Source organism: Rhinoraja longicauda, chromosome 1 (genome assembly GCF_053455715.1).
Source record: "Rhinoraja longicauda isolate Sanriku21f chromosome 1, sRhiLon1.1, whole genome shotgun sequence".
Classification (NCBI taxonomy): Eukaryota; Metazoa; Chordata; class Chondrichthyes; order Rajiformes; family Arhynchobatidae; genus Rhinoraja; species Rhinoraja longicauda.
Window position 1 is genome coordinate 36,431,242 of NC_135953.1, and position 21,791 is coordinate 36,453,032.

Here is a 21,791-nt window from a genome sequence, read left to right on the forward strand (position 1 = left end):
TCAGTCGTGCCATAATGGCTGTGTGAAAGGATCAGGGCAGCATCCCACCAAAAGCCTTTAAGTCGGCAGCTCATTGCCGCAATCTACAGTAGTGAGGACTGGGCACTGCTGAACAGTAAGTAAATGCACTGCCAGGGACTTGTGGGAGAATCTAGGACCAGAGGTCATAGCCTCAGAATAAAAGGACATTCCTTCAGGAAGAAGAAGAGGAGGAATTTCTTTAGTCGGAGGGTGGTGAATCTGTGGAATTCATTGCCACAGAAGGTCTTGGAGGCCAATGATATTTTTAAGGCAGAGATAGATAGATTCTTGATTAGTAAGGGCATCAAGGGTTATGGGGAGAAGGCAGGAGAATGCAGTTAAGAGGGAAAGATAGACCAGCCATGATCGAATGGCAGAGTAGACTTGTTTGACCGAATGGCCTAAATCTGCTCCTATCACTTATGAAATTATGACTGAGACCTGACTGGCCGTTGGGGTGTGGGAGAGAAGGGGCTGACTGAGGCTGAGGTTCAATAAGTAATTAGGTAAGTGGCTGGGTGGTGCCTCAATCAGTTAAGATATCGGGGCAAAGATGGTAATAGTCTGTAAATTGGATGTGATTAGAGTAGAGTGGTGGTTTGATGGGTTAATTCAGTCGTGGATCTTGTGGGGTTTCCTCAGGTCATAACCTTGAAGATGGGTTCTTGGTGGATGGATGGGCCAAAGTCCATTGTAGAATCTATGAGTACCATGTTTACAGATCTGGTATGATGATATTGCAAGTAAGAATTTAATTGTTCTGTTTTTGCTACCTATGACAATTAAACACTCTTGACCCTCTTAACAGAATTGGTGGGAGATCAATGAGTAGGAAATTGGGGCTTGATCCAGTCGAAGATGTTGGGACATCAGTGGACAGGGGTGAAGGTCCAGGTGAGATGAGAGGACCCCAAGGGTAATAATGTGCCATTGACCCAGTTCCAGTGCTACACTGTGAAACATAGTTGTTACAGAATAAAAGCAAGGACAATCACTTTGGAATAAGGGAGTATCAGTTCCCCAGAAAATGCTCTGAAAAGAGTGTTGTATTGAGTATGACATCATTTGAAGTGGTTCTGATGAGAAAACCACATCAGATGCACAAGCATGCCTGATGTCGTCCAGTTGGGTTTATAATCATATATGCACAGCTATGTTGAGGTGTAGGTACAATGGAAATTTTACTTGTAGCAACATCTTGGCCACATGAACTCTGCAGGAATATTCATGTTAGCACTTTTCACTCCTTGGTAAGTATACTTTTAGTCACTTAGAAAAGAAATAAATAGCAATAAAAATACTTGTATAATTAATTTAATATTAATTGTCTACATGAAGTGATACAAACTCAATTTGAAACATTTGAGAGAAATCTTGATCGTTTGAAGGGGATGTCCTTAGCTGCAATTTTAATTTCTTCAAGAATCAAGAATTAGAACACACTATTATTTGTTACCAAAATGAGTCTTTTGCAGACCAGACTTTAGACTTTAAGGATACAGTTTGGAAACAAGTCAATTAACCTCCAAACCTGCACGCCATTGGAGTATGAGAGGAAACCGGAGCACCAAGGAAAACCCATGTGGTCACAGGGAGAATGTACATATTCCGGTCAGACAGCGCCCATGGTCAGGTTCGAACCCATGTCTCTGGCACTGTCAGGCAGCAAACCTTCTGTTGTGCCACTGTGCCACCCCTACCAAAGCAGAAATAGGTTTGGATGATGGGTTGCAGACCCAAAACAAAGACTGTTTCCACAGGAGCCACCTGACCTTGCAGGTAGATAGGGTGGTGAAGAAGACCTTTGGTATGCCGGCCTTCATCAGTCAGAGAATCGAGTATAAAAGTTGTGATATTATGCTACAATTACACAGGACATTGCTGAGGCTGCATTTCGAGTAGTGTAATCAGTTGGGGTCACCCTGCTATCAGAAAGATGTCATTCAGTTGGAAAGAGTGCAGAAAAGATTTGCAAGGCTATAGGGGGAGGTTGGGCAGGTTAAGACTTTATTCCTTGGCGCACAGGAGACAGAGGGGTGATTTTATAAATGCATAACATCATGAGGGTATATAAAGGGTGAATGCACTGTCTTTTTACCAGGGGAGGGATTCAACAACTAGAGGGCAAAGGCTTACATTGGGAGAGGAAAGATTTAATAGGAACCAAAGGAAACCATTTTTTCATGCAGAGGGTGTAGGTGTATGGTACAAGCTGCCAAAGGATGTAGCGCAGGCATTGAAAGACATTTGGACAGGCACATGGATAGGAAAGGTTTAGAAGAATATGGCCCAAATGTAGGCAAATGGGACTAGCTTGGTTGGTGTGGACAAGTTGGCCCAACAATTTTGATTCTCTGCTGTTGTGACTCTATGACTTGCTGAGTTTTTACGGCATTTTTTGTTTTCATTTCTGGATTGGGCTGATCAATATTTGTGTAGAGAAATATAATATTGCATACCCTGTGTGACTGGCTCAGTAATACACTGTGTGATTGATATCCTAATTTCAGCTTGTGTGCTTTTATTTCACTGTTTATATGTAACTGAAAAAAATTCTGTTTATCTACCATAACTTCAACAATAATGCTATTGTTAAATTAAGGCACTCCAGTATATCCCAAAGAGCTACATTCTCCTCAGTTCAGCAGCCTGTCCTTTCTTTTCCCCCCAACAGGATGTGCATTTGTGAAATTTTCCACACATGCAGAAGCCCAGGCAGCTATCAACGCCTTACACGGTAGCCAGACGATGCCAGTAAGTACAATCAGAGAGATTAATTTCTTTTAACTTTTTACATTTTTCGACGAGTGCCAAAGCAATTTAAAATAAACATAAAAAATAGTCTGCCATTCTGCTAATGACAAGTCATCAAGCACATGAGGAGATTCACGTTTATTCTTTCAAAATTATATATGAATTTGCATTGCCATCAGCAATGCATTCTAAAGAGGATACTGCGTCTTATTTTAATGGCCATGCCTGTCTGGAGCGAGAGTTTTAACTGATTTGCGATCATTCCCATAATCGTTGACATTCATGTCTTTTTTGGCCTGTGCGGTGGCTGAGCATGGAGACATCTCCAGACGTGTTTCGGTTCAGATTTTACATGTGAGAATGTCCCTGGAACCCATCCATGCTCAGTGGCGAAGCCACCACTGTGATGAAACGGTGAACCCAGTCTGGACTGTTAAGTAGACAGCAGGGATGGAACTTGTGATAAAGCTTGAACCACTCATTATAAATTGCATTAATCACTGTAACTGAATTTCATTACAAAAGGAATTTGGTAACCAGAGAACTTTGCAAAATAGATTTTTTTCAAGTATAATTGAAAGTAAGTCAATTGGTTTTACAAAGGGGACCTTTCGCAGAGGTATTCTGCACAAGCTTCAGATATGTCTTCAATTCTATCGTCATGTGTTTTCACTGCAGTGAAGTGAATTCTATTTTGCAAATTTCACATGAACTGTGGGATTTGTTCTGGCCATGTTCTGGCAAACGAATGCAATGCGAAAGAGGAATGGATCTGTTATTCTTTAAAGGTTGCCATTTTGCAATTGTGGTGAAAGGCCCTTGAGTGGGGCAGAATATGTTCTGGTTGTATTACAACATGTACTAATTCCCCTCTGCCCCCAAATCTGGCAGAAAAGTTGCCCATTGGATGTGTTGGCAAAACTGAAACCAACTTAAATGAAGCAATTGAAGAAGCGTTTGTGAAGAATTAAAAGAAAGATCAAACTGAACAGATACTGACCAGTGAGATTGAATGCTTTAAACATTAGTAGAATGTCTAGATAATCAATCAATAAATCAATAAAGTTATTCCAACTCTTACATAAAAACATACCCTGTACTGTTACAATTTACCAGGGATACATTGGAAATGTGAACAGAACAATTCTGAATGTCAACTTGTGTTTCGGAAGGTTATAAGCTTGGACCCCTCACTTGGTTCTGTATAGCTCTGAATGTAGCCTCTCTGCATTGACAGTAGCACTATCCTTCAGGTTAAATGTTAAATCTAATCAGGTAGATGTTAAAGCTGTATTAGAAAGACACAAAAGGTGAAGACATGGCTATTACAGTGGAATAAGATGCAAGGCATTCACTTCCTTTCATGTTTCTAATATATTGAAGCTAAAAAAGATCTGTTTTTAAGTGTATTGAAAGCAAAGAAAAGAGAGGCTGAATATAAAGAAAAAGGGATGCTGGACCATGTAGTGATAGTAGTAGACAGAGTCAGCGCAACAATACACAACATATTTCTTGGCTTCAGACACAATATATGCATCTGATTGAACCATGTTTTGGAAGAGTAAGGGAATCAAAAGATATGGAGATTGGGGGGAGGAAAAGCAGAATTTTTGTAAAGTTTCAACCTTTAACGCACTGAACAGTGAAACAGCTTTGAACAATCACATCACCAACTCTCCCTCCTTTTGCATATGTTCTTGTACGGTTCACGCCTTGATAGGGTATGTTTAGCTAGGCAGATCATGTGGAGAAAAATGCTAATACCAACTTGAGAGGATAGATCGCCTGATTACAGTGTTTAAAGTTCTATGATTCTTGCCTACTCCTGAGTGACCGAGAAGGAATGGATTTCAGTGCAATTATCGGGATGTTTCATGTAACGGAATTAAAATGAGCAGATAAGGCAGCATCCTGAACAAAGAAGTATAAACAGAGGATCTGGTTGTTGATGTGTAATTGCATTTGATGACAGAGTTTGGGGAAGCTGCTGAAATAGACAAATTGCTGTCATCAGAAGTGGCTTTGTTCGTATTTTGTAAAAGGCTAAAATCCCAAAACGAAACACATTAGTGGGTCTGTCCCATGAGTAAAGAGAAGAATAGATCAGGTGAATGCACAAAGTCTTTTATCCAGGGTAGAGGAATCAGGAACCAGAGGACACAGGTTTAAGGTGAGAGTGGCAAGATTTAACATGAACCTGAGGGGCAAAATGTTCACTCAAAGGGTGGTGAGAATATGGAACAAACTACTTGAGGAGGTAGTTGTGACAGGTAATATCGATCCAATCTAATTAATTTTAAATATATTCTTCAACCACAGAAATTTTTCAAAGGGAAATTAATATGAATTTGCAAAAGAAGGAAAAATAAAAGAAGGGGTAATGGAATGATATGTATATACTTTCTCGTAGATGGGCTTCAATACCCACTTCTGTATGATTCAATTCAGATTCTGTAAGTTGGAGTTCGTACCTCTACTACATTTAAAAATGTTCTGCTCCTTCCTTTCTATCAATATATTTTAAATAAGAAAACCATTTCAACCCATCCAACCAGCCCTTATAGCATCACTGGCTAGAATTGACGAGTTACATTAAATTATGATCTATTGTGCATGCTGGGTTTGCACCTATTAGGAAACTACACAGACAGATTTCAATTTGTACCCCACAGCTGGGGAGAAAGGAGACTTTCATTCCAACAAGCTAGATTGAATTCAAACCCAAGTCCCAAGATAACAAATAATGTTCTTACCCACTGCAAGAGTTGTTGTTCCCTGCTCGCTTTATTTTGTAAAATTGCAGTCTGCTTTCAGATATTGAGCTGCATCTCAATCAACAGACAGACTCAAACTCAGATGAACAGGTCAGTTTAAGACTGGAAAAAGTAAAGTGCAAATGTTTCCAAGCTGTTTTCAACGATTTTACAAAAATGATTGTGAGCTCAGTAGGTCAGTCTTTTTGTTGTTGGTGAATTTATGCTTGGATTGGTTGTTCCAAGTGCAAACGATAACCAGATTTATTGAATGCAGTTTTTCATTGTCTGGTTACTGTTCTGTTTTTTTGTATTTCATTACCGCATGGATTGGCACTGGAACACAGTTAGTAGAATGGGTGTCTCACAGCATCAATTCTTGGCTCCAATGATGTCTGTGTGGAGTTTGCACTTTCTTTCTGTGAAACTTCATGGAAGGAAGCAGAGAGGGATGGTGGTAGGTTGTTTCTTGTACTGGAGGCCTTTGGTATGCCTCAGGGTTCGTTGATGGGTCCATTGCTGTTTGTCATCTATATCAAAGATTTGGATGAGAATGTCCAAGGCATGAATAGTAACTTTGCAGATGACACTAAAGAGGGTGATATTGTAGATAGCGAAGATGGTTATCAAAAATTGCAGCGGTATCTTGATCGGTTGGGCAGGTGGGTTGAAGAATGGTTAATGGAGTTTAATATAGATAAGATATTGCATTTTAGGAAGTCGAACCAGGGCAGGAATACAGTGAATGGCAGGCTTCTGGGAGTGTTGAAGAACAAAGGGATCTAGGAGTGCAGGTACATAGTTCCTTGAAAGTAGTGTAAAGGTATAAATGATGGCCAAGAAGGCTTTTGGTGCATTGTCCTTCATTAGTCAGAGCATTGAATATAGAAGTTGGGAGATTATATTACAGATGTACATGACATCGGTGAGGCCACATTTGAAATATTGTGTTCAGTTTTAAGCTGGAAAGGGTACTGTGAAGATTTACAAGGATGTTGCCAGAACTCTCAGACCTGAGCTCTCGAGAGAGAGGTTGAGCAGTCTAGGACTTTATTCCTTTGAGTGCAGAAGGATGAGGGATGATCATATAGAGGCATATAAGATTATGGTTAGACAATAAAGGTTATTCTGATTCTGATTCTGATTCTTCTGAAGAGAGGAATAGATAGGGTAAATACACAGAGTCTTACTCAGAGTGAGGGAATCAAAAACCAGAGGACATAGTTTTAAGATGAGGGGGGAAAGATTTAATAGTGACCTGAGGGGCAACATTTTTACACAAAGGGTGGTAGATATACGGAAGGAGCTACCAGAAGAGGTAGTTAATGCAGGTCTATTGCAATGTTTAAAAAAACATTGGAACATGTACATGGATAGGATAGGTTTCAAGGAATGTGGGTCAAACGCAGGCAGGTGGGGCTAGTGTAGATGGGACATGTTGATCGGTTTAGGCAAGTTGGGCCAAAGGGCCTGTGACCTGGGTCGGCATGATTCCTGGCATCAGTTACGACTCCCATTCCTCGGCGGTCTAACTATTGTCCTCCATGGAATATCTCAAGCTGCCGTTGCATGTTAGTATTCTCCATACTGATTTCAGTGTGGTGAATACTAATATGCAAAGGCATGTTGAGATTAAGGTGGAGGAGGTGTTTGGGATTCCTGAAGAGCATTAAGGTAGATCATTCCCCAGGACCTGATGGGATATATCCCAGGTTATTGAGATACACAAGAGAGGATATTGCGGGAGCCTTGATGAAGATCTTTGCATCTCCTCTAGTCACAGGCAAGGTCTCAGAGGACTGCTGAGTAGCTGATGTTGTTCCTCTGTTTAAGAAGGAAAGTGGAGAGAATCCAGTGAATTACAGGCCGGTGAACCTTACATCAGTGGTCGGGAAGCTATTGGAGAGGATTCTTCAGGATAGGATTAATTCTCATTTGGAACAGAATGGGTTAATTAGGGACAGTGGTGGTCGAGGCAGACATGAGAGTGGCATTTAAGAGACATTTGCGTAGACATATGGATATGCAGGGAATGGTGGGTTATGGATTATGTACAGACAGGTAGCAGTGCCGACATCATGTTTGGTGCCGACATTATCGGCCAAAGGGTGTGTTCTGGTGTTGTTCTGCTCTATGTTCTATTTTTAAAAAAGGAGGGTATTTTAGCTCATCTTAGAGAATGCCAGTTCAGAGAACAATCCCATCCCCCACTAATTTTCCCTCTAACTGTTCTTCCCCTTTCTCATCAACACTCCCCGGAATCTATTATTCATCTACATACTAGGGGCAATATGCAATGACTGATTACCTACCAAATCCCAAATGTTTGAGATGCAGAAAAAAAAACAGAGCACCTGGGACAAACACATCCATTCTCTAGGAAACCATGCATACTCCAAACAGACAGCACCAGAGGTGTGGATTGAACTTGCGTTACTGGAGCTATGTGGTACAGCTCCATTAGCTACATTGCTATACTGCCTGAGTGTGGCAGTCTTCTTCAATTTCTATAATTATTCCTCACTGTATATATTTTCCTTCTCTATATTTTCAACAACCTTCCACTATTTCCCTTCTTATCATCGAATTTTCAGCCCAAGATAGACACAAAATGCTGCAGTAACTCAGCAGGACAGGCAACATCTCTGGAGAGAAGGAATGGGTGATGTTTCAGGTCGAGACCTTCTTCAGACTGAGAGTCAGAGGAGAGGGAGACACAAAGAAATGGAAGGGTATGGTGTGCGACCCAAAATGTCACCCATTCCTTCTCTCCAGAGATGCTGCCTGTCCCGCTGAGTTACTCCAGCATTTTGTGTCTACCTTTGGTGTAAACCAGCATCTGCAGTTTCTTCCTGCACAGAATTTTCAACCCATTTCATCCATGATGTAAGGGTCTGAGCAGAATGATTTTCCTTTAGGCTTTAAAATCAAATTTTCCACATGGTTTCTAAGTAATCGTTTCTTCTACTCTTTCCATTCTTGGTTGAAACTTTTACATTGATATCAATGGTGATTCCATGCTCTGAACAGAACAGAACAGGACGCACTCTTTGGCACCTTGCCATGTCTCATTATCACAAAGTTTAAACACCTGTCACCACACATAAAAATGCCAAAAACACTGCAAAATGTAATCAATCAACCGATTACTTCTGAAGGAGAGAGAATGACAGGCCTCTGAGACATCAAAGATTTGAGTTCAAAAAGCTAAAACTTCAAAACTATTTTCTTCATAAATGTAAATATTTTGTTTGGTTCCCATGTTTAATGCGTTTATCGGTAGCATTCGTTAATGCACATTTCTTGGTAATTTTAGAAGGAATCGTGTTTCTGAATAATGTGTTGAAATTCTATTACATTGTGCCTATTTGGTCTCGATTTAACTTTTTTACTTAATATATACTTATTGATCCTTAATTCATTTCTTAACTCATTAACTCACTCCTCTAGAAAGCTAGACATAAATACTAGTAATCCCCGATTCCTTTGAGTTTACAATTTGTTCGCAAACAAAATGTTAGCCTCGATGAGATCATTGAAATGTGTACTAAAGTACTTTTAATAACAAATGACATCGCTGAAGATGCTAGCAAACAAAATTCAAACTGCTAGAGCAACTCAATGGTTTGGCCAGCTTCTGTGGGGAGAAAGGAGCTGTTGATAGTTTTGGTCAAAACCCTGCATCAATGGAATTCTTTAATGCTGATGTTCTGCTTCTTGTAGTACTCTCAGACGGGAAAATAGATGTAAATATGGAATTGGCTGACGTGTGAGATATTGAAGGTTATTAGTTTCTGTATGAAACTATGCAACAATCATGCGATATGCATCTTAATCGGGTAATTCTGAACCAGTTATTTCATCACATTTGATATTGATGTAAAGGATCCAAGAAATAGCAGTAGAGTAATACAAGGGATGTGTTAGAAACATAGAAACATAGAAAATAGGTGCAGGAGTAGGCCATTCGGCCCTTTGAGCCTGCACCGCCATTCAATATGATCATGATCCAGCTCAGTAACCTGTACCTGCCTTCTCTCCATACCCCCTGATCCCTTTATGACAATAGTGCACAAAAAACCTTCAACTATCATGGCTGAGCACATTCACTCTCCCCTCAAAGTAAAAACTTGTGCTTAAGAAATTTCTACCTGAGCACATGGTACATTTACCACGGTACATTTAAAACAAACTATAGTTAGAGTGTACATGACTTAAATCTAATTACGATTAAACAATTTCTTGGCTTTACTGCAGCCAAGACAGATTGTATCTGACTCCAGAGCTGTGCTATCGTGATTGCAATGATGCATATTTCAAATTGCTTTACATCAATGCCAAAAGCAATAGAGTGACCATACATAACCTATTGAAATAGGTTAAACTAAATTTGTGACTTTATATTTGACCTGTCACAATCATCACGATTATAGATAAAATGTTCACGTGAACATTAGTAGGCATAAATTATTCTGCTGTCAACACAATGTTTGCAGCGGCAATTTATATAATCACTATCGGCCTAATACACATGAGTAACATTTGAGAATAAAATGCAGAAAATATTTTGTGAATGAATGATTAAATAGTTTAACATTTGGAAATGGAATTTGCGAGCAGCCTAGACATATATATATATATTCCGCATTTTATTATATACTAGCACGAGTGTGCCCGTTGGGCCCGTCCTCGTAGGGTTTCCATTGTAACCGGGAGGAGGGGAGGGAGGGAAGGGGGAGGGAGGTGTGGAGGGAGGAGGGGAGGGGGAGGGAAGGGGGAGGGAAGGGGGAGGGGAGGGGAGGGGGAGGGAATGGGGGAGGGGAGGGGGGAAGGGGGACCTCCCCTTTTCCCAGTACCCCTCTTTCCCCGTTGGGCCCGTCCTCGTAGGGTTTCCATTGTAACCGGGAGGAGGGGAGGGAGGGAAGGGGGAGGGAAGGAGGAGGGAGGTGTGGAGGGGGAGGGGAGGGGGGAAGGGGGGGCGAGGGGTAGGGGGGAGGGAGGGGGGAAGGGGGAGGGAGAGGGGGAGGGAGGGGGGAAGGGGGAGGGAGGGGGACCTCCCCTTTTCCCAGTACCCCTCTTTCCCCGTTGGGCCCGTCCTCGTAAGGTTTCCATTGTAACCGGGAGGGGAGTGGGGGGGAGGGAAGGGAGGAGGGAGGTGTGGAGGGGGTAGGGGAGGGGGAGTGAGGGGGGGAGGGGGGAGGGGGGAGGGGGGAGGGAGAGGGGAGGGAGGGGGTAGGGGGAAGGGGGAGGGGACCACCCGTTTTCCCAGTACTCCTCTTTCCCGTTGGGCCCGTCCTCGTAGGGTTTCCATTGTAACCGGGAGGCGGGGAGGGAGGGGGGAGGGGGATGGAGGGGGGGATGGGAGGTGGGAAGGGGTGGGAGGGAAGGTGGGGGACAGGGGAAGGGGGGGAGGTGGAAGGAGGGAGGGGGAGGGAGGGGGGAAGGGGGGAGGGAGGGGGACCTCCCCTTTTCCCAGTACCCCTCTTTCCCCGTTGGGCCCGTCCTCGTAAGGTTTCCATTGTAACCGGGAGGGGAGTGGGGGGGAGGGAAGGGAGGAGGGAGGTGTGGAGGGGGTAGGGGAGGGGGAGTGAGGGGGGGAGGGGGGAGGGGGGAGGGGGGAGGGAGAGGGGAGGGAGGGGGTAGGGGGAAGGGGGAGGGGACCACCCGTTTTCCCAGTACTCCTCTTTCCCGTTGGGCCCGTCCTCGTAGGGTTTCCATTGTAACCGGGAGGCGGGGAGGGAGGGGGGAGGGGGATGGAGGGGGGGATGGGAGGTGGGAAGGGGTGGGAGGGAAGGTGGGGGACAGGGGAAGGGGGGGAGGTGGAAGGAGGGAGGGGGAGGGAGGGGGGAAGGGGGGAGGGAGGGGGACCTCCCCTTTTCCCAGTACCCCTCTTTTCCCGTTGGGCCCGTCCTCGTCGGGTTTCCATTGTAACCGGGAGGCTGGGAGGGAGGGGGGAGGGAGGGAGGAGGGGAGGGGGGAAGGGGGGTAGGGGGGAAGGGGGGGAGGTGGAGGGAGGGAGGGGGGAAGGGGGGAGGGAGGGGTACCTCCCCTTTTCCCAGTACCCCTCTTTCCCCGTTGGGCCCGTCCCCGAGGGGTGAGGGAGGTGGGGAGGGATGGGGATGGTGTTGGGGAGGAGGGGGGGAGGGAGTGGGGATGGAGGTGGGAAGGAGTGTGGAGGAAGGGGTTGAGGGGGGAAGGGGGACCTCCCCTTTCTTTTTTCGAAACACTTTCCCCGGTGGCCCACGAGCATAGGGGCCCCATGCTGATCTGTGTATGTTAAATGACTTGCAATAAAAAACACAACTTTAAAAAACAATCAGTTGCCTTTCGCAACAATGTTGCAACCATCTCACACAAGCATTGTGACGTCACAAGCTGAAGACCTTGAAAAAAAAGGTTAAAAATAAAAAGATGTAAATTTGTAAAGAGCAGACACCCAATAGCAGCTGCTTGTCCATTGTGACATCACACGCTGAAGACTAAATCCGCACCGCAGTGCCCCCTATAGGACCATCAATAATTAATGAGGGGGGGGGCAGTGCTTTAAAACCTCTGTAACTTAAAAAATATACGACCGAATTAAATAAAAACAACATTTTCCAGCAGATGTCCCCTTGGTGATTAAGGCTGCGCTACGGTTTACCGTTTTGGAGAAATCAGCGAAATCAAATATACATACATATATATTACCATACAAGATCTGAGTTTTAGTAGTATACTAGCACAAGTGTGCCCATTGGGCCCGTCCTCGTAGGGTTTCCATTGTAACCGGGAGGGGAGTGGGGGGGAGGGAAGGGGGAGGGTGGGGGCGAGGGAAGGGGGAGGGAGGGAGGAGGGGAGGGGGAGGGGGGGAGGGGAGGGGGAAGGGGGAAGGGGGAGGGAGAGGGGGGTAGGGGGGAGGGAGGGGGGGAGGGAGAGGGGGGTAGGGGGGAGGGGGGACCTCCCCTTTTCCCAGTACCCCTCTTTCCCCGTTGGGCCCGTCCTCGTAGGGTTTCCATTGTAACCGGGAGGAGGGGAGGGAGGGGAGGGAGGAGGGAGGTGTGGAGGGAGGAGGGGAGGGGGAGGGAGGGGGGAGGGGAGGGGGGGGAAGGGGGGAGGGAGAGGGGAGAGAGGGGGGTGGGGGGGGGAGGGGGAGGAAGGGGGGAGGGGAGGGGGGAGGGGAGGGAGAAGGGGGGAGGGAGGGAGAAGGGGGGAGGGAGAGGGGAGGGGGAGGGACGGGGACCTCCCCTTTTCCCAGTACCCCTCTTTCCCCGTTGGGCCCGTCCTCGTAGGGTTTCCATTGTAACCGGGAGGAGGGGAGGAAGGGAAGGGGGAGGGAGGGAGGGAGGAGGGAGGTGTGGAGGGAGGAGGGGAGGGGAGGGAGGGGGGAGGGGAGGGGGAAGGGGGGGAGGGGGGGAGATGGAGTGGGGAGGGAGAGGGGAGGGAGGGGGTAGGGGTGAGGGGGAGGGAGGGGGGAAGGGGGGAGTGTGGGGGACCACCCGTTTTCCCAGTACCCCTCTTTCCCCGTTGGGCCCGTCCTCGTAGGGTTTCCATTGTAACCGGGAGGCAGGGAGGGAGGGGGAGGGAGGGAGGTGTGGAGGGAGGAGGGGAAGGAAAGGGGGGAGGGGAGGGGGGAAGGGGTGGAAGGGGGGGAGGGGAGGGAGGGGGACCTCCCCTTTTCCCAGTACCCCTCTTTCCCCGTTGGGCCCGTCCTTGTAAGGTTTCCATTGTAACCTGGAGGCGGGGAGGGAGGGGGGAGGGAGGGGGGAGGGAGGGGGGAGGGAGGGAGGAGGGGAGGGGGATGGAGGGGGGAGGAGGGAAGGGGTGAGAGGTGAGGCGGGATGGGGGGGAGGGGGAAGGGGGGATGTGGAGGGAGGGGGGAAGGGGGGAGGGAGGGGACCTCCCCTTTTCCCAGTACCCCTCTTTCCCCGTTGGGCCCGTCCCCGAGGGGTGAGGGAGGTGTGGAGGGATGGGGAGGGAGTTGGGGAGGAGGGGGGGGAGGGAGTGGGGATGGAGGTGGGAAGGAGTGGGGAGGAAGGGGTTGAGGGGGGAAGGGGGACCTCCCCTTTCTTTTTTCGAAACACTTGCCCCGGTGGCCCACGAGCATAGGGGCCCCATGCTGATCTGCGTATGTTAAGTGACTTGCAATAAAAAACACAACTTTAAAAAACAATCAGTTGCTTTTCGCAACAAAGTAGCCCATCGCACCCAAGCATTGTGACGTCACAAGCTGAAGACCTTGAAAAAAAAGGTTAAAAATAAAAAAATGTAAATTTGTAAAGAGCAGACACCCAATAGCAGCTGCTTGTCCATTGTGACATCACACGCTGAATACCGCGGGGGGGGGGAAGGGGGGTCAGCTCGAGTTCATCTCACAGGGGCATTGTGACATCACAATGAAGATTAATCCGCACCGCAGCGCCCCCCTTCTGTAAAAACTTCGATAAATCAGGGGGGGCAGCGCTTTAAAACCTCTGTAACTTAAAAAACACGTAACCAAATTAAATGAAAATATCGCGGCCGGTTAGCCGGGAGGTTGGTGATCAAGGCGGTGCAAAAACCGTGGCGCGACTGTTTACCGTTTTGCCGAAATCACTGATACAAATAAACATGTTACAAACATATTGATATATTCACAAGATCTGAGTTTTAATAGTATACTAGCACAAGTGTGCCCGTTGGGCCCATCCTCGTAGGGTTTCCATTGTAACCGGGAGGATGGGAGGGAGGGAAGGGGGAGGGAGGGGGGGAGGGGAGGGAGAGGGGTAGGGGAGGAGGGGGAGGGAGGGGATTGGGGAAGGGGGGAGGGAGGGGGACCTCCACTTTTCCCAGTACCCCTCTTTCCCCGTTGGGCCCGTCCTCGTAAGGTTTCCATTGTAACCGGGAGGAGGGGAGGGAGGGAAGGGGGAGGGAGGGAGGAGGGAGGTGTGGAGGGAGGAGGGGAGGGGGAGGGGAGGGTGAAGGGGGGAGGGAGAGGGGAGGGAGGGGGTAGGGGGGGAGGGGAGGGGGAGGGAGGGGGACCTCCCCTTTTCCCAGTACCCCTCTTTCCCCGTTGGGCCCGTCCCCGTAGGGTTTCCATTGTAACTGGGAGGCGGGGAGGGAGGGGGGAGGGAGGGAGGAGGGGAGGGGGATGGAGGGGGGAGGGGGGAAGGGGTAGGAGGGGAGGGGGGAAGGAGGGAGTTGGAGGGAGGGGGAGGGGGGAAGGGGGGAGGGAGGGGTTGAGGGGGGAAGGGGGACCTCCCCTTTCTTTTTTCGAAACACTTGCCCCGGTGGCCCACGAGCATATGGGCCCCATGCTGATCTGTGTATGTTAAATGACTTGCAATAAAAAACACAACTTTAAAAAACAATCAGCTGCCTTTCGCAACAATGTTGCAACCATCTCACACAAGCATTGTGACGTCACAAGCTGAAGACCTTGAAAAAAAAGGTTAAAAATAAAAAGATGTAAATTTGTAAAGAGCAGACACCCAATAGCAGCTGCTTGTCCATTGTGACATCACACGGTGAAGACTAAATCCGCACCGCAGCGCCCTCTATAGAAACTTCAATATGGGGGTGGGCAGCGCTTTAAAACCTCTGTAACTTTAAAAACATACGAACAAATTAAATGAAAATATCGCGGCCGGTCAGCCGGGAGGTTGGTGATCAAGGCGGTGCAAAAACCGTGGCGCCACGGTTTACCGTTTTGCCGGAATCACTGATATATACACAAATCCTGATACAAACCTACAAGATCTGAGTTTTAATAGTATACTAGCACAAGTGTGCCCGTTGGGCCCGTCCTCGTAGGGTTTCCATTGTAACCGGGAGGGGATTGGGGGGGAGGGAAGGGGGAGGGTGGGAGGAAGGGAGGGGGAGGGAGAGGGGGAGGGAGGGGGGAGGGAGGAGGGGAGGGGGGAGGGAGAGAGGATGGAGGGGGGTAGGGAGAGGGGAAAGAGGGAGGGAGGGGGACCTCCCCTTTTCCCAGTACCCCGCTTTCCCCGTTGGGCCCGTCCTCGTAGGGTTTCCATTGTTACCGGGAGGAGGGGAGGGAAGGGGGAGGGAGGGAGGAGGGAGGAGGGGAGGGGGAGGGGAGGGTTGGAGAGGGGAAGGGGGGGGAGGGAGAGGGGAGGGAGGTGGGTAGGGGGGGAGGGAGGGGGAGGGGAGGGGAGAAGGGGGAGGGAGGGGGACCTCCCCTTTTCCCATTACCCCTCTTTCCCCGTTGGGCCCGTCCTCGTAGGGTTTCCATTGTAACCGGGAGGGGAGTGGGGGGGAGGGAAGGGAGGGGGGAGGGGAGGGGGAGGGAGTGGGGGACGGGAGGGGGGGAGGGGGGAGGGACAGTGAAGGGAGGGGTTATGGGGAGGGGGAGGGAGGGGGGAAGGGGGGAGGGAGGGGGACCACCCGTTTTCCCAGTACCCCTCTTTCCCCGTTGGGCCCGTCCTCGTAGGGTTTCCATTGTAACCAGGAGGCGGGGAGGGAGGGGGGAGGGAGGGAGGAGGGAGGTGTGGAGGGAGGAGGGGAGGGAAGGGGGGAGGGGAGGGGGGAAGGGGAGGGGGGAAGAGGGGGAGGTGGAGGGAGAGGGGAGGGAGGGGGGAAGGGAGGAGGGAGGGGGACCTCCCATTTTCCCAGTACCCCTCTTTCCCCGTTGGGCCCGTCCTCGTAGGGTTTCCATTGTAACCGGGAGGTGGGGAGGGAGGGGGGAGGGATGGAGGAGGGGAGGGGGATGGAGGGGGGGAGGGGAGGGGGGAAGGGGTGGGAGGGGAAGGGGGGGAGGGGGAAGGGGGGGAGGTGGAGGGAGGGGGATGGAGGGGGGAGGGAGGGGGAAGGGGGGAGAGAGGGGGACCTCTCCTTTTCCCAGTACCCCTCTTTCCCCGTTGGGCCCGTCCCCGAGGGGTGAGGGAGGTGGGGAGGGATGGGGAGGGAGTTGGGGAGGAGGGGGGGAGGGAGTTGGGGAGGAGGGGGGGAGGGAGTGGGGATGGAGGTGGGAAGGAGTGGGGAGGAAGGGGTTGAGGGGGGAAGGGGGACCTCCCCTTTCTTTTTTCGTAACACTTGCCCCGGTGGCCCACGAGCATAGGGGCCCCATGCTGATCTGTGTATGTTAAGTGACTTGCAATTAAAAACACAACTTTAAAAAACAACCATTTGCTTTTCACAACAATGTAGCACAAGCATTGTGACGTCACAAGCTGAAGACCTTGGAAAAAAAAGGTTAAAAATCAAAAAATGTAAATTTGTAAAGAGCAGACACCCAATAGCAGCTGCTTGGCACAGGGGCATTGTGACATCACAATGAAGATTAATCCGCACCGCAGCGCCCCCCTTCTGTCAAAACTTCGATAAATCAGGGGGGGCAGCGCTTTAAAACCTCTGTAACTTAAAAAATATATGACCAAATTAAATGAAAATATCGCGGCCGGTCAGACGGGAAGTTGGTGATCAAGGCGGTGCAAAAACCGTGACACGACGGTTTACAGTTTTGCCGCAATCACTGATACATACACAAACCCAGGATACAAACATATTTATAAACAAGAAGTGAGTTTTAATAGTATACTAGACAAAGTGGGCCCGTTGGGCCCGTCCTCGTAGGGTTTCCATTGTAACCGGGAGGCGGGGAGGGAGTGGGGAGGGAGGGGGGAGGGGGACCACCTGTTTTCCCAGTACCCCTCTTTCCCCGTTGTGGGGGGGGAGGGGAGGGGGAGGGAGAGGGGAGGGAGGGGGTAGGGGGGAGGGGGAGGGAGGGGGAGGGAGGGGGGAGGGAGGGGAGGGGGGAAGGGGGAGGGGGGAGGGAAGGGGGGGAGGGAGGAGGACCTCCCCTTTTCCCAGTACCCCTCTTTCCCCGTTGTGCCCGTCTTTGTAGGGTTTCCATTGTAACCGGGAGGGAGGGGGGAGGGAGGGAGGCGGGGAGGGAGGGGGGAGGGAGGGAGGAGTGGAGGGAGGGAGGAGTGGAGGGAGGAGGGGAGGGGGAGGGAGGGGGGAGGGGAGGGGGAGGAGAGGGGGAAAGGGGGAGGGAGAGGGGAGGGAAGGGGGTAGGGGTGGAGGGGGGGGAGGGGGACCACCTGTTTTCCCAGTACCCCTCTTTCCCCGTTGTGCCCGTCCTCGTAGGGTTTCCATTGTAACCGGGAGGCGGGGAGGGAGGGGGAGGGAGGGAGGAGGGAGGTGTGGAGGGAGGAGGGGAGGGAAAGGGGGGAGGGGAGGGGGGAAGGGGGGAGGTGGAGGGAGGGAGGAGGGAGGGGGGAAGGGGGGAGGATGGGGGAACTCCCCTTTTCCCAGTACCCCTCTTTCCCGGTTGGGCCCGTCCTCGTAGGGTTTCCATTGTAACCGGGAGGAGGGGAGGGAGGGAAGGGGGAGGGAGGGAGGTGTGGAGGGAGGAGGGGAGGTACCACGTAAAGACCCAACCAATCGGGCGCTAACAGGGAGGGTGAAACCCAATGAAAAAAAACGCGTTTTTACTTTAAAATAAGTTCTTTGTTGAAAAGGAAATAAACTTATCTATAGAGCAGCAGCTTTTTTAAAATAAATAAAATCAAACTTAATGAAAATCACATTCCTCATTTAAAATAAATGTCTTTGTTATAAATGAAATCAAACAGCGGGAGAGGCGACGGCGACTACACTTCCGCTTCGGGGAGAGGAGGGGGGGGAGAGGAGGGGGGGGGAGAGGAGGGGGGGAGGGGGAGAGGAGGGGGGGAGAGGAGAGGGGAGAGGAGAGAGGGGAGGGGGAGAGGAGAGGGGGGAGAGGAGAGGGGAGAGAGGAGAGGAGAGTGGGGGAGAGAAGAGAGGAGAGGGGGGGAGAGAGGAGAGGGGTCTATTTTACTTTAAAATAAACAGCATTCTTTGTTGAAAAAGAAATTAAACTTATCTATAGAGCAGCAGCTTATGTCTTTGTTGTAAATGAAATTAAACTTATGTGAAATAAATGTTCTTTTGTTAAAAAAGAAAGTAAACTTATCTATGAAATCTCTGTCTTTTATCTTTTTTTTAAAATAAAATTAAATGCAATGGAAATCTCGTACCGTTTAAAATAAAAGTAATTTTTCTGTTGGAAATGATAAGAAACTTATCTATAAATATTCTTTCTGTATTTCAATTAAACTGCCCTCCTAAGCGATGCTGGAGCCTGTCCTCAACCAGCATCAGAACGGTGGACTGTTGGTTACGGCAGTTGGTGTCAGTTCAAATCAACTGCTCCACCCACATCGAGTGTGAGGTTGGAGCCAATCACTGCACCCCACGTAGAGACCCAGCCAATCGGGCGCTAACAGGGAGGGTGGAGCCAATCACTGCACCCCACGTACAGACCCAGCCAATCGGGCGCTAACAGGGATGGTGGAGCCAATCACTGTACCCCACGTAAAGACCCAGCCAATCGGGCGCTAACAGGGAGGGTGAAACCCAATGAAAAAAACCGCGTTTTTACTTTAAAATAAACAGCGTTCTTTGTTGAAAAGGAAATAAACTTATCTATAGAGCAGCAGCTTTTTTAAAATAAATAAAATCAAACTTAATGATAATCACATTCCTCATTTTAAATAAATGTCTTTGTTATAAATGAAATCAAACAGCGGGAGAGGCGACGGCGACTACACTTCCGCTTCGGGGAGAGGAGGAGGGGGAGAGGAGGGGGGGAGAGGAGGGGGGGGGAGAGGAGGGAGGGAGGGGGGGAGGGGTGGGAGGGGGGGAGGGGTGGGAGGGGGGAGGGGTGGGAGGGGGAAGGGGGGAAGGGGGGAGGAGGGAGGGGGGGGAGGAGGGAGGGGGGGGAGGAGGGAGGGGGGGAGGAGGGAGGGGGAGAGGAGGGAGGGGGAGAGGAGGAGGGGGGGAGAGGAGGAGGGGGGGAGGAGGGGGGAGAGGAGGGGGGAGAGGAGAGGGGGGAGAGGAGAGGGGGGGAGGGGAGAGGAGAGGGGAGAGGAAAGAGTGGAGGGGGAGAGGAGAGGGGGGAGAGGAGAGGGGAGAGGGGGAGAGGAGAGGGGGGAGAGGAGAGGGGGGGGAGAGAGGAGAGGAGAGGGGGGGAGAGAGGAGAGGTGTCTATTTTACTTTAAAATAAACAGCATTCTTTGTTGAAAAAGAAATGAATCTTATCTATAGAGCAGAAGCGGGAGAGGCGACGGCGACTACACTTCCCGGCGGTCAGCGCTGCGGGGAAGGGAGGGAGGGAGGGATGTTGAAAAAGAAATTAATCTTATCTATAGAGCAGAAGCGGGAGAGGCGACGGCGACTACACTTCCCGGCGGTCAGCGCTGCGGGGAAGGGAGGGAGGGATGAGGTAGGGAGGAGAGGAGAGTGGGGAGGGAGGGAGGGGGAGAGGGGAGGAGAGGGGGAGGGAGGGTGTAAGGGAGGGGGGAAGGGGGGGACCTCCCCTTTTCCCAGTACCCCTCTTTCCCCCACCACCAAGCCCCCTCCGCAACGACCCCTGTTGTCCCCAGTCCCCATTCACAGACCCCCCCCCCCCCATTCTCTCTCTCCCCATACACACTCTCAGTGCTTTTTTCGAAACACTTGCCCCGGTGGCCCACGAGCATATGGGCCCAATGCTGATCTGTGTATGTTAAGTAACTTGCAATAAAAAAAAATACTTTAAAAAGAGATAAGTGCTTTTTAAGTGCTTGTTTTGAAACATTCGCGGTCACATAGTGCTTCTCACTGTAGCACCCATCTCAAGTGTGCCCGTTGGGCCCGTCCTCGTAGGGTTTCCATTGTAACCGGGAGGGGAGTGCGGGGGAGGGAAGGGGGAGGGAGGGAGGAGGGCAGGGGAGGGGGAGGGAGGAGGAGGGGAGAAGGGGGGGAGGGAGAGGGGAGGGAGTGGGGTAGGGGAGGGGGAGGGAGGGGGAGGGGAGGGGGGGGGGGAGGGAGGGGGGGAGGGGGAAGGGGGGAGGGAGGGGTACCTCCACTTTTCCCAGTACCCCTCTTTCCCCGTTGGGCCAGTCCTCGTAAGGTTTCCATTGTAACCGGGAGGAGGGGAGGGAGGGAAGGGGGAGGGAGGGAGGAGGGAGGTGTGGAGGGAGGAGGGGAGGGTGAGGGGTGGCGGGAGGGTGGATGGGGGGAGGGAGGGGGATAGGGGGAGGGAGGGGGACCTCCCCTTTTCCCAGTACCCCTCTTTCCCCGTTGGGCCCGTCCCCGTAAGGTTTCCATTGTAACTGGGAGGCGGGGAGGGAGGGGGGAGGGGGATGGAGGGGGGGGAGGGGAGGGGGAAGGGGTGGGAGGGGAGGGGGAAGGGGGAGGGGGGAAGGGGAGAGGGAAGGGGGGGAGGGAGGAGGACCTCCCCTTTTCCCAGTACCCCTCTTTCCCCGTTGTGCCCGTCCTTGTAGGGTTTCCATTGTAACCGGGAGGAGGGGAGGGAGGGAGGGAGGGAGGAGGGGAGGGAGGGGGGGAAGGGGAGGGCGGAAAGGGGGGAGGGGGGGGAGGGGGGAGGGAGAGAGGGGGAGGGTTGAAAGAGCATCCCTCTCCCCATCAGGACTGCCTCCTCCATCGACTCCTTTAAGTCCAGGCTCAAAACCTATTTCTACTCCCTAGCTTTTGAGGCTAATTGAGGAGGTACTGTGAACTGTTTGGGAGGGGAGGGGAGGGGGGAAGGGGGGAAGGAGGGGGACCTCCCCTTTTCCCAGTTCCCCTCTTTCCCCGTTGGGCCTGTCCTCGTAGGGTTTCCATTGTAACCGGGAGGACGGGAGGGAGGGAAGGGTGAGGGAGGGAGGAGGGAGGTGTGGAGGGAGGAGGGAGGTGTGGAGGGAGATGGGGAAGGAGGGGGGAGGGGAGGGGGTAGGGGGAGGGAGAGGGGAGGGAGGGAGGGGGGTAGGGGGAGGGAGGGGGAGGGGAAGGGGGAGGAGGGGGACCTCCCCTTTACCCAGTACCCCTCTTTCCCCGTTGGGCCAGTCCTCGTAGGGTTTCCATTGTAACCGGGAGGAGGGGAGGGAGGGAAGGGGGAGGGAGGGAGGAGGGGGGAGGGAGGGGGGGAGGGGAGGGGGGAAGGGGGGAGTGAGGGGGTAGGGGGAGGGAGGGGGAGGGAGGGGGAGAGGGGAGGGGGGGTAGGGGGGAGGGGGAAGGGAGGGGGCTCTCCCCTTTTCCCAGTACCCCTCTTTCCCCGTTGGGCCCGTCCTCGTAGGGATTCCATTGTAACCGGGAGGAGGGGAGGGAGGGAAGGGGGAGGGAGGGAGGAGGGAGGAGGGGAGGGAGGGGGGGAAGGGGAGGGCGGAAAGGGGGGGAGGGGGGAAAGGGGGGAGGGGGGAGGGAGAGAGGGGGAGGGTGGAAAGAGCATCCCTCTCCCCATCAGAACTGCCCCCTCCATCGACTCCTTTAAGTCCATGCTCA

At 51.0% G+C, this 21,791-nt stretch overlaps 1 protein-coding gene across 7 annotated transcripts in view; it reads left to right on the forward strand.

Annotated features, from left to right (window-relative positions):
* Positions 1-21,791, forward strand: part of celf4 (CUGBP, Elav-like family member 4) — a 1,071,661-nt gene that overhangs the window by 773,599 nt on the left and 276,271 nt on the right. For all 7 annotated transcript variants that reach the window (XM_078429907.1, XM_078429991.1, XM_078430145.1 and 4 more), the window contains exon 5: positions 2,696-2,775. In XM_078429907.1, the coding sequence (XP_078286033.1) occupies positions 2,696-2,775 (80 nt within the window). The remainder of the gene's footprint in view (positions 1-2,695; positions 2,776-21,791) is intronic.